The 18,112-nt window shown below is 40.1% G+C and overlaps 1 protein-coding gene across 1 annotated transcript in view; it reads right to left on the bottom strand.

Moving 5' to 3' along the window:
- The window catches only part of ARHGEF12 (Rho guanine nucleotide exchange factor 12), a 54,338-nt gene that overhangs the window by 21,469 nt on the left and 14,757 nt on the right, over positions 1-18,112 (bottom strand). Inside the window, exons 5-16 of the mRNA XM_015813737.1 lie at positions 13,546-13,700; positions 13,112-13,161; positions 12,261-12,318; positions 11,261-11,439; positions 10,884-10,961; positions 10,275-10,394; positions 9,634-9,765; positions 7,720-7,791; positions 5,962-6,054; positions 5,292-5,402; positions 4,794-4,892; positions 4,020-4,062 (exon numbers count right to left, since the gene is read on the bottom strand). Of these exons, the coding sequence (XP_015669223.1) occupies positions 4,020-4,062; positions 4,794-4,892; positions 5,292-5,402; positions 5,962-6,054; positions 7,720-7,791; positions 9,634-9,765; positions 10,275-10,394; positions 10,884-10,961; positions 11,261-11,439; positions 12,261-12,318; positions 13,112-13,161; positions 13,546-13,700 (1,190 nt within the window). The remainder of the gene's footprint in view (positions 1-4,019; positions 4,063-4,793; positions 4,893-5,291; positions 5,403-5,961; positions 6,055-7,719; positions 7,792-9,633; positions 9,766-10,274; positions 10,395-10,883; positions 10,962-11,260; positions 11,440-12,260; positions 12,319-13,111; positions 13,162-13,545; positions 13,701-18,112) is intronic.

Genomic DNA, 18,112 nt, shown 5'->3' on the forward strand with positions numbered 1-18,112 from the left:
CGTGCCACATCTTTATGGTGGGTGTCAGTTTGCTTCATGTATGGATTGGAGGGGTTTAAAGTGGCTGATGATGCAGCTGTGGACTGGCTTCTAGTTTGTGGTCGTGCCTCATCATCTGTGTGGGTTTGGGTTTGCTTTTTGCGTGGATATGTGGTGGTGACATCCTGTGTGGTTTTCGTGAGTGTGGGTCTGGTGTCATATATATATATATATATATAAAACCGAGCACCAAGAGAAGTAAAGTATAAAAGTTTAAAAATTTACTGAGCCAAGCTTTCGTCAGAACCCGTCTGACATCATCAGGGCGTTAAAACAGCAGTCTGGGAGAAACCCTTATAAAGTGTGTGTGTCAATTGCTTGCATCCGGCTTCTGCTACGCTTGAGTGGTGAAAGAAGGAGGAAGAAAGGAACCAGCACGCTTCGGACGGGGGGAATAGAAAGGGTTACGCCCACCTGGAGGACGGGAGTGGAGGAAGTTGTTGAAACACTTAAAGGGACCCCCTACACGGGAGTAGGCACCTTGCCTCTAGCACGGCAGGAGCAGCTGGGTCCGATGATGCGTAGCAGAAGCCGGATGCAAGCAATTGACACACACACTTTATAAGGGTTTCTCCCAGACTGCTGTTTTAACGCCCTGATGATGTCAGACGGGTTCTGACGAAAGCTTGGCTCAGTAAATTTTTAAACTTTATTTTTCTTTTAGAGCACCCTGTCGGCCCAAATATGGGAAAGAGAAATCTTTTGCCTGTATCAGCTCAACCTAGAGCCATCCACAGGCAGCAGTCGCTAACTGCGACATCATATGTGTTCCAAAATTTGAATTGCTAACAAAGAATTAAGGAAGAACTTAATTAAGAGGATGAGTGCTTTTTTTTTAACACCCTGTCAGCCTAAATATGGGAGAGAGAGAAGTCTCTCACCCATATATGGGTGTTCAAAAAAAAGCACTCATCCTCTTCCCCTGTCTCTTGTAGCTAACAAAGCGAGAAAGAACCTGTGGCCTAGGGGCTAATGCTTCTGCTTAACATGCAGACAGCCCAGGTTCGAATCTCAGAAGGGTATGTCTGACTGATGAAAACCAAATAAGGTTACAAATAGCTATCTCAGTACTCCCTTAATTCTTTGTTAGCAATCCAAATTTTGAAAAACACATATGATGTCGCAGTTAAGCGACTGCTGCCTGTGGATGGCTCTGGATTGAGCTGATGCAGGCAAAAGACTTCTCTCTCTCTCCCATATTTAGGCTGACAGGGTGTTCAAAAAAAAAGCACTCATCCTCTTCCCCTGTCTCTTGTAGCTAACAAAGCGAGAAAGAACCTGTGGCCTAGGGGCTAATGCTTCTGCTTAACATGCAGACAGCCCAGGTTCGAATCTCGGAAGGGTATGTCTGACTGATGAAAACCAAATAACCTCGTGATTGGGCCCAACCGATCCTCCTGCATTCGGCTCCTAGTTATCATATCGCCAGCTGACACGTCCGTGCTTCTCCCCTCCCCACCTTTGCTCTTTTTCTTACTTGTTCGTATACTAGGGGGGGATTCAATCCTACACCCAGGGTACCCCCTTGTTGTCCATTACCCCCATCTCTCTTCCTAACCCTACGTGTCCCAGCTTCCTTCCCCTTTCTCTCATTCCCAGTGACCTCCTCTACCCCCTCATTCACACCGTGTACCTCAACCACACTACATCTCACTCCCCCCCAAGCCCCCATCTCCCTATCCTCCTCCTTCCTACCCCCAATCTCACCATTCAATCCACCGTCCATGGGTATACCCATGACGGCTGGGAGGACGGGAGGGGGACTCAGTAGGGCCCCCCGTTCGCAACCGCCACATCTGGCGTGAGGTTACGAGCAGTAACAGGGGAGTGGTGAGTGAACGTGGACGGCGTGAGGGCTACACTCCCCTCACGGAGGAAAGAGCACGCACGTAAGGAAGGATTGAGGTGCGTAAGACTGGAGGAAGGGGGAGGAGAGCAAAGGTTGTTCCTCCTCAGCCATCTCCTTCAGCGTGCCTCCCTTCCTGCCTACGCGCATTCTAACCTCCTTCCCCCTCCTCTCGTTTCCAATTCCCTCCTCAACCGTCTCATTCCTCATTCTAGCTTCTTCCCCCCTCCTCTCGTTTCCAACTTCCTCTTCAGCCATCTCCTTCAGCGTGCATCCCTTCCTGCCTACACGTATTCTAACCTCCTTCCCCCTCCTCTCGTTTCCAACTTCCTCCTCAGCCATCTCCTTCAGCGTGCCTCCCTTCCTGCCTACGCGCATAACCCCAACCAAACCCTGAGGTCCAAGGTGATGAGACCCAAGGACCCCCTCCCCACCGTGGAGAGGTCGGGTGTTGTCTATAAAATCAACTGCAGAGACTGCCCTGCCAACTACGTAGGAGAAACAGCCAAAAGAGTAAAAACTAGAGTGCACGAGCACCGGCTGGTGGTTAGAAGAGGGGAGCAGTACTCACAAATATTGGCGCACATGGAGGAATTGGGGCACAGATTTGACTTTGAGAACGCACAGGTGGTTGCTATGGATGGTACAAAAGGGAGGAGTCCATTAACCGCCATGTGGATCTGTGCCCGGCGCATACCACCCTACGAACTTGGTCCATGGGAGGCTGTCCCCTCAACAAGAAACCACCTGATGCCCCAGTGCGCACCCCAGGGAGGGAAGCAGCGAGAGGTGCAAGCCCCGTGTGCGCCCGAGTGATGAGCAACCGACCGCCACACAATCGCGTGGGGATGGAGAAGTGGATGGAAGGGCGTGCCAACAACGAGAGACGGGTTGACAGTGATTCAAGTGCCCCCTGCCACCTGGTGGGAGGCCGTGCCAGGGGGCCACCCCCCGTGGAGCCCTGGAGACAGGAGAGGGTGGAAGAAGGAGGATTGGATACCCCCCCGCAATTCGACGGTCAACGGTGGCCGCGGGACCACCCCCTGGAAATCCCCCCTGCCCTGCCAGCATAAGGGGGACACGTGGAGACAGGGGAACAGCAACATACAATTTTAGGACGTCCACACGCTCCCAGAGGGGCTCGCACAGGAACGGCTCCCCTAGCGCGTGTGCAAAGGGGTGTGAGAGCTGGGGGGTGGCTAGCTCCGCCCCCCCAACACGGAGGACACCAAAGAGGACGACCGGGTGACCCCGGGATACGGGGGATGTGAGTGGGTGGGAGAGGGTGCTCCCCTCGTAAAAAGAACGCCGCACGAAGGAGAAGACGGGACTGTGGACATGACGGTGGGGGTGCGCCCCGTAGCGCCAGCCCGCTGCCATCAGGAGGCTGCTGGCGGGGCTGCCGGTGTGACCAAGCACCCCCCCACGAACGAAGGGCTGGAGAAGGCTGAGGGTCATGGGGGTAGGAGGGCGGTGCACGAGCCTGACAATGGGACGGGTAGGATGCGCCCCCGGGGGGTAGAAGAACGCGCTAGATACGGATGGTTAGGGGAGTAGAAGAAAGAGAAGAGAGATTCGGCAGGGAAAGCTAGCAGCGGGGATGGTGAGCGCGGGCGGCAGAGTCTTCCTGCGACCGCGCTGAGTGCGAATGACTTGCCAGGAAGGAAGAGGGGGGATTGAGGTCTGGTGGGGTACATTGAGGGTAAAGCTGGAGTACATTCTAGTATAACCGGCCCAGTGACGAGATCGAAGAGTCGTGCACACGCCCTAATTAAACCTATAAAGGGACTAAGCCCTGAAGATGTCAGCGGATGCCGACGAAAGCTAGGCACTTTTATTGATTTCTATGTATTTTAAAGGTTTTTAATATTCTTAAGAACTTTTACCTTTAAATTATTATTATTAAATTATTTATTCCCTGGTGCTCACGTCTATTGACTGACTTTGAACATGGATATACCAGGGGATCACATTTTTAAAGTAATTTTGGAGATATATGTGTATGTATGTATGTATGTATGTATGTATGTATGTATAATGCTACATGGCTACAAAATTCACCAGAATCTCTCAAAAAGCATTAATGTCTAAGTTCTAAAACAATCTTATCTAGATTTATTTTCAGTCATCTTACCTAAATCACTTGCAATTTCATCTGGAACTGGGACTTTCAGATTCTGCATAAAATAAAAAGTAAAGAAAATTCTTCTTTTGATCAATTCTGAGATTAATGTTCTTCCAGCTCCTGAGTTCCACTGAGTGTACATCATTCCAAGGTGCATGTATGTGCACAATAACAACACACATAAAAATCTTTTCCCATTCAGGTAGTCCTCGACTTATGAGCACAACGGAGCCCAAAATTTCCATTGCTAAGCATGGCCGTTATTAAGTGAGTTTTATCCTACTTCTGACCTTTTTGCCACAGTTGTTAATTGAATCACACGCTCATTAAGCGAATCCGGCTTCCTCCACTGACTTTGCCTCTTGGAAGCCAGCTGGGAAGGTTACCAATGGTGATCACATGACCCCAGGACAGGGCAACCATCCTAAGTACATGCCAGTTGCTAAGTGTCCAGTTTTTGATCATGTGGTCCTGGGGATGCTGCAACGGTCGTGAGTGTGAAAACAGGTCATCAGCCACTTTTTTCAGTGTCATTGGGCTTCAAATGGTCACTAAATGAATGGTTGTAAGTCAAGGATTACCTGTACCCATTTCCCTGGATCTAAAACAAAATGTAATCTACCTTCAAAGCATGAGTGATTCGGTCCCCCCCCCCAAAAAAATGAGTTACCAAGCATGGCTGGTGATCTAATTTCAAAGATTCCAAGCCCACCAAAACAAGAAATAGAAGATTAAAACAAGAACGTGTATCCTGTAGGTTTCCTGTATGTGTTTGGAACTTACTGCAGCTCGATCCAGAAAAAATTGATTAAATTCAGCAAACACTCGACGAGTCTCTTTGGAATTTGTTTGTTTGTACAGGTCTGCAAACAGGTAACAGAGCTGCATGGACAGAAAACAATAGTACAGTAAATGATTAATATTAAGCAGAAGCTTAATTCTACCTACAAGTGTTTCTTTCAGGTTTTAAAGGGTGTTTTCCAGGGATGAAATCTTCTCAAGGGGTTAGAAAATAATATTTTTTTTCTTAGGCATTAATTTCTGTGACCAAGCTTCGCACAACATTTATAGTATTAGAACAAAATAGTTGTACCCTACTCAATCGATATCAGCCTTCCTCAAACTGATATCCTCCATATCTATTGAATTGCCTGACAGATTACAGTGGCTGAGGTGAGATTGAAATTGGTTCAACATAGCTGGAAGGGGACAAATTGAGAAAGATATACTTAGGCTGAATGGAATTTCAGAATCCATCTGATCCATAACACAGCATCTTACCAAAGAAGCAGGGTCAAACTGGGAGATGACATGATGCAAAAAGACAGCCAGGTGAGCAGGACGTGATTTCAGTAGCTCTATATTCTGGAAACAGCTACACTGCCCATTGATCTGTAGTGACAGCATGGATATTTTCAGAATGAGTACTCCATACTCATGGAATACTTCATATTTCCTCCATCATAAAACCCCCATCCTGTTATTTTTGTACTAATGTGCATCTTTAATATTTTTAAACCACAAACCTTTTTCTCTGAGACTCCCTTATGAATCTCCAGAGAACCAAAAGCACGCATAATGAGAAAGTAGTTCTTATATGCTGCTGCCAAAATTCAAACCAGATAGACAGTTTAGGTCTAAGGTAAGGCACTTTATATTGGTAAATCTTATAATCATATACTTATAATTTGTAATCAGTATAAAGTACTAAGGTACTTTATATACTGATTACAAATGAGTATACAAAACTGCTTTCACAAACCCTTTAGGAAATTGAAGTTGTTACTGGAAACCTATCAGTATATCTTTCAACAAACGTCAACAGAATTTCCTTAAAATGAATCCTCTATCCAACTTTGGGGTCATGGTGGTAGTAAGGTCAGATAAATTAAACTGAAGAAAGTAATCACATGACAGCTTTGCTACTATGGTTGGCAGGCTAAGATCATACCTGTTCTTGTTCACCATCAAAGTCATCATCTTCTGCTCCTATGATTGGAGGTGCCACACGAGAGGAAGGGCTTCCAAGGCTGGATGGAGAATCCTGACATTGTCAGAGAAAAGAAATCAGTGTAGTTTCTATTTCAGTGTGTGTGAATATTACAAGGGCATTTTCCCTTGACAGTTCTATACACTAGAAAAAAACAAAGATTTTTTTTTTTTAGAAAGCATTTGTGGATAAGCATTATACTTCTTGGTTCCAGTACATTGTACACACTGTGAGCACCTATATAAAATAATCCGATCAAATAAAAATGAAGTGTTCTATCAAAACCGCTATTGTTCACATTAAACCAAATGACGCAATCCGCTACTGAAAGTAAAGATAGCTTTTGTTAAACAGCTGCACAGCCTGCCCTTAAACCAAATATCTGAGCCACTACAGAAGCTGGTACTTTCACTGAAGTACTGTTATATGGAGGAGTGTAGACTGTCCAGAAAAAAAAGGCAGTGGAATTTGAAGGAGGGAGGAGGCAAAGAAAACATTGGGGGCCTACATCCTTTCCAGCTGGATTGCTCCCTTCCTACCGTGGAGCCATTAACCCAAACTGCCCTGTAGGAAAGAAAAAAAGTCAGATGTCAGGTCCCGTTTTAATGGAGCTGGCTGCTTTGTTTTGTTTGCAGTGTGTGATTCTTGCTGAATCTGTTATATGCTTATAAACATTGTCATCTGATTTTGAGGACTTTGAAAAACAGGATACACATCTGCTAAGTAAATTAAAAACTGGTATGTGGAACACCGCCATGCCAGTCCAGTAATAAACCCTCCCCAACAAATTACAGAACCATGGGGAAAACTTTCTTTGCTTAAGAAAAACCGGTGTCCTGCCACTTGATTTTGGCCAGATGTGGTGGTGGACGTTTAGAGGGTGAAAACTTGAGCTAAAAGGCCTGTTCAATGAATGTTTTCAATACAGAATTACATGGCGTGTTTGTGTTACAACTGATGCTTCTTGACATAATACTGTGAAGTTAATATCTGCATGTCTTTGAAACTTCCAGGGTTGCTGGTTCTCTTTCCTCAGAGGAAAGATACACATTCTCTTCCTTAATACCAAGGCAGAACTAGTCAAGCATGGCTGCTGCCTTTGTCTTTGGCAACTTTAAGACTTGTGGACTTCAAATCCCAGAATTCCCCAGCCAGCCATGCTGCCAAGGTTGGACACCCCTGGATTAGAAGCTGCAAACTTTGTGCCTTTTTATAAGAAGGCCTGCCTACCAAGTCAGGAACTCAGATCATGGATATAAAGGAATAGTCGCTTGTCAAGTGTACATACAGACACAGAGCATTAATCTCTCTCTCACACATACACTTAAGATTAACAGACTGGGAGACCCTCTGTAGGGTAAGAGGAAGACATCTCTCCCAGCTTTGCCACCAGGGACAGAAGTGTTGGAAACAGAACTTGAAAATGCCTGCAGATAAGCAAATGTCGAGGAGTCATTTTCCATGAATTGTAATGAGAAAGTTGCACTGCTAGCTACAAAATCTTAACAGATGGAAGTATTCAATCAAGAACAAACAGCAACATGGATTTCTGAAATCTTTGAGCAGTCTCACTTTATAAAAACCTAATTAAAAGTTGAGCATGCATCTACAAGGTCAAAAATCCAATGGCACCTCAAGAAGAGAAAGAGGAAGAAAGAACACCGAATTTGTCCATGGCTAGTGCAGAGATTTCTATCAGAATATTTATGGTGCTCTTACTGTTTCATGAGTCTCAGTCTTCTCTGGGCTGTCATCCAGATAGCTCTGCTCTCTCAAGACACTCCGAGGACTCTGAGGAGAAGAAGTGAAAGAACACTCCCTCAGTGTTTACTGTGTTAAAAAGGAAGACCCAACAAAAGAAAATAGCAAGTCCGGCAGCTATAATTTAAAGAGGATGTAGGAGACTAACTTTAAAAAAAACAAACAGATTTGGGCATATATATTGTTAGATGCTTTCATTCAACCTTGCTTTCATATGTTCCATTGTATACATGTCAAATGTTGATAATTTTAATTTCAATGTCTTCTCTGACTGCTTTTAATTCTGTATGAGGCATAAAACTAGCACATTCTAATAACATTCCAGTTCGTTTTGAAACACAAACTCAAGTCAGACCCTGTAAGGCTCAATGGTTCCTTAAGGGAATAAAAATAATACATTTCCAAAATCAGCTCACAATACATGGAATCTTGTTTTCTCTTTCCACAGTGGATTCAGAATCTCCAGTCAGACTCTACCAACAGAACGTTATCCAGTTTGACGCTATTAGTAAGTACCACAATGCTGAATTTAATCTTCACAGTGGCAATAAACAGTTTTGGTTCACAAACAGAACCACTGCAATTCATTGGTGGGGCCAGTTTAAAGACCACACTAAGATAACCAGTCAATTGTAATGACAGGAAGCACACACAAAGAGCAGGAATTTAACAAATGTGAGCTTATGTCATGCTCATTCCACAGTTCATATTTTGGGAAGGTCATAAGTTCTTGTCCCTCAAAGCTTCATAGTACTAACATGGGATTTTACTTGTGCACAAAGTCTGACTACCACACTTTAGTCTTGTCAGTTATCTCCAACATTTGCAGGACTGGGTCAACAGCTTTTGACCCATCTCCTGAACCCAGGTCAAATGTTTGTCTCACTCCAGTCAAAAGGAATGTCCAAGGATAGGAAACTATGCTAGATTCATTTATTCAGATTCTTTTATGAGATTACAATTTTCTGTCTGCTAAAATTTTCAAAAGGTTTCTGGAAAAGCATCAAGTATTAATCAGTACATTACAAAATCCCTTGATAAGGATGAAAGGTGGCAAAGCAAAACCCAATTTTCAATCTTCCAGAACACTGTTTGACAAAGACTGCGTAAACCCAGATTTTTCTGAAATACTTTGAGTTCTGTTGGCTACTAATAATTACATATGGAGAGAAATTGTAATACACAGTTGCCAAATGTTTTTTTTTTAATGTAACAACTGAGGAGAAGAAGGAGGAGGGTAAGGAGAATAAAAGAACACAAATATAGAGTTGCTGTTGTGAGCACAAACAGGAAATTCCAGCTCAATCAGGAAGCTTATTTGCTACCTGTAAACATTTCTATCTTCTTACTGTCAGGGCAGAGAATATAACAAAATAAATAAACATAGCAGCATTCTGCTTACAGATAGTCCCCAACCAGTCATTTAGCACTCATTCCCAAAAAAAAGTGACTTACAACTGGTCTTCGTACTTAAAATTGTTACAGATTCCCATGGTCACATGATCAAAATTCTTATGCTTGGCAACCAGCATGTATTTACAATGACTACAACACACCAGAGTCATGTGGCTGCCATTTGTGATCTTCCCAGCTGGCTTCTGACAAGCAAAGTCAATAGGGGAAGCGGAATTCACTTAATGACTGCATGATTCCCCTAAATGCAATTATTTGCTTAATAACCATGACAAAGAAGGTTGTAAAATTAGGTATGACTCATTTGTTTAGCAATGGAACCTCTGGTCCCAACTGTGATGTTAAGTGGAGGATTACCTGTACTGGACTCTCCCTCCTTTTAGCTGAGGAGAAACACAGAGCTTTGCCCTATCTCACTAATAAAACATCCATTTTATTTTTTCTCAGTCAAGAGCTCACCTCTGCTGCGTCATTCACTTGGGGGCCATCACCAAAATGACAGTCTGCTTTGTTTTGTCCATCCCCTCTCTCAGCTTCCACCTCAGTGATCTGCAAAGACTCGGATACAGATTTGGAAGACAAAACGACATCCTGAAAGCAAACAAAATGAGGTTAAGAAACAGCAAACCCCTTAATAAAACATTCAGACAGTCCACTGCAGGTGACCATGTAAGATTTGGCAGGCCCACCTGCTCAGAGAACTATTTAATTATTTGTAAACAAGCAAGCAAAACAAATGATAACCCCTCAGCTTCTTCATAATTTAAGGGATACACAAAAAGATAAAAGCGGAGATAGCTGCCCTGCAGCTATAAGCCTAAGTGCCCCCCAACCAGACTCTCTTAGCAGAGTGACAGGGTGTAATTCGTTATTGCAAGGCTCTAATTTCTGCTTAGAAGGCTCTGCCCATCAAAACCGGTTTTCATTAGCTAAATGAGAAGTCAGTGCTTGCATTTATTTGCGCATCCTTTGATTTGCTATCCTTGGATGACTAAATGGGCAAAGTGCTGCAAGGCGTGGATGAGAACAGCTCGTTCTCACACAGCATTCCCAGCTAAGACAGCCCTGATCCAGACCATAAGCCTTCCGATTCCTATTACCTGAGCAGAGCCTGTTGCTTTGGACAACTGTTCCTGCAGCTGAGGGATGTGCTTCTTCGCTTCCTGGATCTCTTTGAGCAGGCGGGGAGCCGGAGCACGGTTGTAGTCTTCCTGCAGGAACTGAAAGGGTTTGATGATAAGCGGAATCATCGTCATCATGGTTCCCTGCCTGCTTTTTTGAAGACCAGGTTTGGTAGTCAGGGAGCCAGCTGCTGGCCCAAGCAAGTCTTAGGAAAGCCCTGTTAACTGTCTTACAATGGCTGGGCCACCCTTGAAGTTAGAATTCAGCCTCCCAATGAGTATTGCTGAGATGTACCACTTATTCCTCTAATAGGTAAGACAGATTTCATCTCAGACTGGATGGGAAACGTGTTTCTAAGTGCTGCTGATTACAACTATGTTATTTAGGTCGTAGACTCCCCAATCTCGACTTAAAGGGTAAAAAGCCATTCTACCAATTTGAACAAGGAATTTCACCAAGTCATTCCATCTCCCAAACGTTTCTTGTTTCTTACCAGGAGCATTTTCTATTTTGCAACCAGGACACAGAATATTATGTTAGTTTAAATGGCCACCCCTGACTTTTTCATTAGTTTACTTTTTTGGTACCTGTAGTCGTTCCTGTTCTTTCTGCAGCATCTTCCTCAAAATCTCTACTTTCTGGCTGTGAACAATGTTATTTTCCTCCTAATAAGAAAAGATGGGCAGTTCTCATTTACAAACATAGTCTGCCTGAACTTGACCAGATTTTCCACAACATACAAGTCTAACAATCTTATTAAGCATAACAACAACAAATCTTAACTAAGTTTTAATCAGATTCAACTATTAGTTCAATTTTATTCCCGTATGTTCCTCTTTCTCCTACTGCAATAGAAAATCATGAACATGGAAGAGTTCCAGAATAGGTATCTTAATTACAAGCAAAGTAGGGCAAAGGACCTTTTCCAGCCATATAGTCTAATCAAAATAAATGAATATCTTACCCCCATCAGCACTGGACTGGTAATTCTCTCTGCATTTCCATATGATCCAGGAGAGTGCGGTGATGTCATGATGGGAGACATATGCCCAAAGGCAGCTGAGTCCACCTCAGAATCAGCCAGTGGAATCTGGGGCGACCCAGGTGGGCGCCCTTGCACAGTGAGCGCTACATAGGAACCAGCTGTAGACAGAAGATGAAATTCCATTATTTGGGAGAATTCCATTATTTGGGAGAAGAGGGACAAGGAAGACTGGGTTTATACTTCCTGTTTGTTTTTTTTAAAAAAAGAATGGGATCCACTGAAGGACTACTATGGCTTGACCTCAAGTGCAACATACCAAGGCAAGTTTCCCTCCACAGAATTGTATAGGTATTTGAGAAAAGACAAACAGTGGTTTTGCATAAGTAGATTAATTCAGTACAATCACTGAGATGTGTCAGCGATCCAATCTGCCTGTCTGATCATAAATTCAAGTATGTCAAATTTATTCAACTCTTTTATAGTTGTGGTGTTGAACTAATAGCCACAGTTTCAATCATGAGGGCAGAAAAGGGGTTGCTTTGAACCAATCTGTTGTTATTTAAACTTCATCTTCTTTAAGAGATACTAAGGAAGAAGGAAGTGGAATGGAGAAGACTGGAACAATGAATCAGAACAGCACAGCACAGACAAAACCCTGATATGGACTCCAAGCAACTGGATCAATTGTGGATGATTGACAGAACAAAAATAGAACACTGGAACACAGTACATAGTGGAAGTCATCTGTCAAAATATATTCAGCAGTCTTGAGGGTTTTTAAATAAATGCTTTCCAAAACAATACTCTTAGTTTTTCAAATATGTGATATTTTAATACCATTGCTAAAATCAAATTCCTGAAAATATCATGACAGTTTGACCTCCATCATCTCTCCCTGAAATCTCTTTAAAAAATATAGTGTAGCGCAGTGCAATGTAGTGTAGTGTAATATAAAGTAGCCTGAAAAGCATTTACTTACACTTTATCAGCTTAACCACCTCTAAATGGTTGGAATGTGTTACCAAAGTTCCGTTCACCTACCAAAAGATAACAAATATGCTTATTTTGATTTTCAGCTTGACTTAGATGACTGGACTGAACTCCCAATCTACAGAACTAAACTGATTTAACTTCCTCCATGCTCTTTATTGGGAAATCTGTTACAGTATCATGGTGAACAAAAGTATTGTCCAAGATTCCAGCACTTCTTTTAAAAACAAAATCATCATATAGAGCATATATTTGTAAAACAATAGAAAAAAGACTGTAATTTTAGAGATTCTGTTAAGTTAAGAAAGTGGGGGGAAAATAAACTGCAGTTATAAACAGGAATTCTGGCTTTACTTTCATGTATATGTCATTCAGGTTTTAAGGCCTTTTTGAGGACATGAAATTGGAACAAAGTGCCATTTATATCAGCCTACAAAGCAAAATTATTTTAAAAAGCAGCTGGAAACAGGCACTTATTGCTCACAGTAAAGCACTAATTTAAGTCCAGTGGACTTCAGATGCTCAAATACCTATGCTCAGACTGTCTCTTTCTTTTTGTCTCTAACTCAAACCCCCTTTTGGGTATAGGCCTGTTTTTGTTTTTGTTTTGTTTGAAAAAAATAATTTGCCACTTAATATTCAGCTTTAACAAATACCCCTCCCTGCATCTGTACATCAAAAGGATTTATTTGTATTACTAATTCTGAATATAGATAGCCTGCATTTCAAACTGTTTCCGAGAGGTTAGGTTTAGCAAAACATATGCAGTGATGAAAACTACTGAAGCATTCCTAGTTCTTACCACCTTCAATTTATTCTTCCAACACTTAATTATCCTACCTTAATGATTCGGTCACCAGTTTGAACCCCAGCCCGCATGGCTGCTCCATCTAGAGAGAAGATTTAGCTACTTAGCAATCAATACATAATTTCTAGCATTTCCAGTTATGCAAGGTATTGAAGAAAAAGAGTCTTGTTAGCAAAAAAATAATAGAAAGGGTGTGGTAGCATCGTTTCCAATTAGTATGTTTTACTTAAAGACATAAGCTTTTGGGAACTTCAGCTCACAAAACTCATCCCTTTTAATAAAATTTGTTAGTTGGAATATGTTCTGCCAGAGTCCTTCCCGTTACGCAAGGGCCACACTGAACAAAGACTTAAGCATGTTTTCACAGCAGACAGCACATTTATATTTCAAGCATTACAGCTGCATACTGCAAGATTTGTCTGACAGAAGTATAACAGGCAAAGTGGTCCTGAATCAGCCTACTTACCTTCTTTGACAGATTGTACAAAGACTGGGTTGTCACCACTGACTGTTAACCCAAATCCATTTTCATCCCGCTGAATAATAACACATCGTTGAACTAGACCTGGATAGGAAAAATTAAAAAATGACAATGAGATATCAGTATAGACATCAGCGAAAAGTCATATGTTGGTGAAAGTTTCTCAAAGTCCACCAAATAGAAGAAAACCAAAAATGGAAGATCTGGATAGAAATCAGAAGATAGCAAATTTGTGCCGTTCAAATACTGATTATATGAAATAGAGATAGCAAGTAGAAGTTTGCTTTGGTACATTGATCATATTAATAAAAGGAGAATATTTGTAGCACAGGGTTGAAATGAGGAAGTCCTTGGTGCTCTCTGAGCTTGGTTGTTACTATGTTACCTAGTTTGGGTAATGAAACGTCTGCAAGAAAACAATCAAGTTCAGAGAGAACCAAGGCCCCTCAATGATCATACTCTAAATATAAATATTTTCAAAATTGTTCTTTAAATACATAGTTTGGCACAGTGATTAGAATGCAATTTTGCAAATAAACTCTGCCCACTGCCAGGAGTTCAATCCTGACCGGCTCAAGGTTGACTCAGCCTTTCATCCTTCCGACATTTATAAAGTGCTCAGAGAATGTTGTAATGTTATTGCTATTGCTATGAAATCATTCTATACATATAACCTTTCCAAATAAAATAGATGAAATGTCTTATTCTCAAAAATGACTGAAGATTCACATACTCAAATGTGCATGATTCATACATCTTTCCACTAGCAGGAAAGTAACCACTAATAAGCTATTTAAATTCTCAGGGAGTGGAAGCTGATCATGCTTTCAACTCATTATTACCAAGTAAATTACAACCTTGTACACTCAACTGCAAGGAATGATCAGTCAAGTTGCTAATCTATTAAATGCCATGAAGGTCCATTTTGTATTCATTCAGATATTTGCATCTTTAAAATATTATCTATATTTCAGCAAAACCTTAATTACAACGGATGCAATCTGTTTTTTTTCCCCTCAAAAAGAGGTTGATCATTTTAATCAGATGTGGGCTACACCACATCTGACTTCTTTGGTGTATCTAACTCCAAATACCTTTCTTTGCATTTATGTTCAGTGACAGCTCAGATTAAAAAATCTTAATTATCAAAGATGTATTTCACTAATTGATCTAATTAAGCAATACTTTGATGTAGTCAGGAATCACAGGTTATGGGAATCAGTACAGAGTGATTGATTCCACTCATATTCTCTCTTATTCATGGATACATTTGCGTTGAGTCACACTAAGGAGCTGGACTACTTTTTTCTTTTGGTATGATTTTAAAACTGACAATCAAGTAATCAAAGTCTAGATTTGTTTCACAAGATGTTATCTTGGCAACAAGCTATGAAAACAGCTGGTTATTTAATTAATAACACTTCTTATAAACTGTGCCAGGGTTCCCCAGCACAGGGTATGCCAATGGCAGTGATCACAGGTTAACATCATCACATCTCTTAATGCAAAGATTCTCTAAAGATACTGCCAATTCTAGATTGAAAATTGCCTGTTTCACTGTCTCTTATTTGTGTGGGAAAAGATTGTCAAGCTAATAGATTTTATTGCCTAAATTTTACTGAGAACAAAGAGATTTTTTTTATTAAATATAGTGTCCAAATTGCTCACTGTGTAGCTTCTTTTGTCATAATATTAGGCATAAAATAGCTGAAGGCTGTAATAAGTGTAAAGGGGATTTCTTTACTTAATGAGGTAAATACTATCCAAACTCAATGAAGATTAACTTTAATGTTTTGTCTCTTGATCTGGGTAAACCCTGTGTTACAGACCATCAATACATGGATAATAAAGTAGAACAGATACAGACTGATTTTTTTTTATTATTAAAATGTGGCTGTATGTTTAGGAAGCTGCCTCATAACTAAGACAAATAATTGACCTGAATAAGAAAGTGGGAGAAAAGTGCAAAAGCATCCAATTTCTCAGATAATTGGCCAATTAACTTCAAATACAAAATTATGTAATACTAGAACAAAATTAAAGCATTCATCCAAACATCACCGGATAGAGCTCTATCAATGCAGCTATTTAGAGCACATATGTGATGGGTGAACCAACTTTTAATAAGAATAAAATCTGATACAGCAATAATTCTTGATAAATACGATAGCCTGCAAATTCATTACATAAGCAATTGCTCACACCTAATGAAGAATTGAAGGATATTTTTTTCTCTGCCATGCACTAATTTGATTTTTTTTAAAAAAACTTCTAACAAAATACAGAGAATAAAAATGTAAACGCAAGCTATCTATCGACTATTTTCCAAAGAAGGCTAATTGGATAGTCTATTCTGGTTTGTATTCTTGGTTTAACCATGGTATCAAAGTAATGTCCAAAGTTGTTTGATTCAGAATAGAATTGGTTATATTTCTGATTTTAAAAAAATCCAAAAACAAAAGAAATCTTGAGTATCACTTTACTTCTAATTTTTAAGGAATTAAATATAATTAGCCTTAACTCAAAACATGGTGTTGAAGGTCAGGCGTAGAGAAGAAATAAAGCCTTTTTCTACAAAAACAAATCAAACCACTATTAATATAAAATTGCCTAACAGACAAATCTTCCTAGAAAAATCTTTGCCAATTTCAATCATGATCCTGAATAGCTTCTTTTGCTGTGACTATCTTCCTAATTTTGTTTCCAAAACTGCTATTGATTAAATGTTTTGGAATAGACGCCTTGTGACACTTTCTAGAAAATTCACAAATATAATTTAAGAACACATCAAAAGGAAGGCTTTAAAAAAAGGAATTGGTATCAATCCAGAGGAAGATCTTCAACTGATTAAAATTGTATTATGTTATACTGTGATTATAAAAGCAGAACCAAGAATTTTAAAGTGTGTTTTTTGCTTATAGTTATTGCTTACAACTATGATACAGAAAGACCTAAATAAATGAAATGGAACAGCACAAAGTATCCACTTGGAAAGTAAAGCGAACAAATGTATAAGAGATTTATTAACCTCAGTTTTTGTTTTCATGATGTCTAGCATATGCAACAGTGTGTTTTAAAAGTTGTAAAGTTGATTGAAATAAGTGGTAATTTTAATGGCTGGGTGATTAGAGTTCCTTGATAACTAAAAAATAAAACTAAGTCAAACTTGTGTCAAATTGTTTGCATTTAACTCAAGATCTGTATGATTTTCTGTTAGGAAACTATAATTTTTGTAAAAAAACTTGATTGCAACATGCTTTCTTAGAAGCATTTAAATGTCTAAAATTACTTTTCTTGAGATGCCAACCAAAATAATTACCAAATAATGCAGATTCAAGATAAAGGCTTGGAACTGTGCTGTAGATCTCTTTCTTCAGAATGTAAAGTAAAATAACATTTAATCATTCTATAGCATACATCCTTTCATGTATTAAGAAAGAGAAAGACTGAAAAAAGTTTGATCCACGCTAAAATAGTATTCCTTACTTACATCTTTACATATAGCAATCAAAGTCTATGGACCTTTCATTCAGAAAAAGAATTTCAACAGTTTTCACCTCAAAAAGGTAACTGCCACACCTTTAATCCCTTTAATAGATATTTTTTCCCAATGTCCAAAAGCAAGCAGAAAGACTGCAGTCATCAGCAATATAAAGCACAGCATTTTCTGCTGGAAGGTTCTTAAATAGCTACTCCTATCCAAAGCAAATATTGCAAATGTTCCACACAGATTTCAGGACTAGAAAGAAGAGGGAGAGAAAGAAGCAACCTAGGAAAGCAAATGACTATTGCAAAGAAAGGAGTGGAGCTTTCATAGTTAGACTGTAACTGAACATAGAATTTTTGCAGGAAGTCTGAGAGGAAACTGGTTGTATGATGAATGATTTATTATACATATGTATATGAAAAGTCAAGATATAGCATGCAACACAGAAAAGAAACTACAAATTCTAACATGCATATTAAACATTCCCATGAACAAGATAGTTATTTCACACAAAAAAACCTGGTTATGCAGTGGTTTCTCCCAGTAGTACATTCTGAAAGACTAAGACTAGTAGTTACACCTCTGTGCAATACAACTGCATTATAATTTCTTAAATTGTTATGTAAATAGTTTTTTTCTGAGTGTAGAAAAATGTGCAAAATAGCTGCAAAGGAGCTATATAAAATCTCCATAAAGGGATTTTAATTTGAAAAAAAAACAACGGACGCGCCCATTATTGTAAACACAGGTTTTTTTTTGGGGGGGGGGTTCATTTTTTTAAAGAGATGACTAAGATTTCTTTTATGGATATATCTGCAGCCTCCATTACAAGTGTTTCATAACTATCAATCAAAGGGACAGAGGTATCTATTTTATAAAACTTTCTGTCTCCATAAAGAAGATATAGTTTGGGGGGGGGGGGAAATCCAAGGAAATCTTTGGGACCTGGTTGTGAGTAATAACCTTAATAGCTTTGGATGTTTCAATTTAAGCTATATCCAACTATTCATAGGGTTAAGTAGTAGCAGACAAAAATCATGCAATTAACTGAAATTCCATTATATT

The sequence above is a fragment of the Protobothrops mucrosquamatus genome, unplaced genomic scaffold (assembly GCF_001527695.2).
Source record: "Protobothrops mucrosquamatus isolate PMUCROS unplaced genomic scaffold, P.Mucros_1.0 scaffold186, whole genome shotgun sequence".
Classification (NCBI taxonomy): Eukaryota; Metazoa; Chordata; class Lepidosauria; order Squamata; family Viperidae; genus Protobothrops; species Protobothrops mucrosquamatus.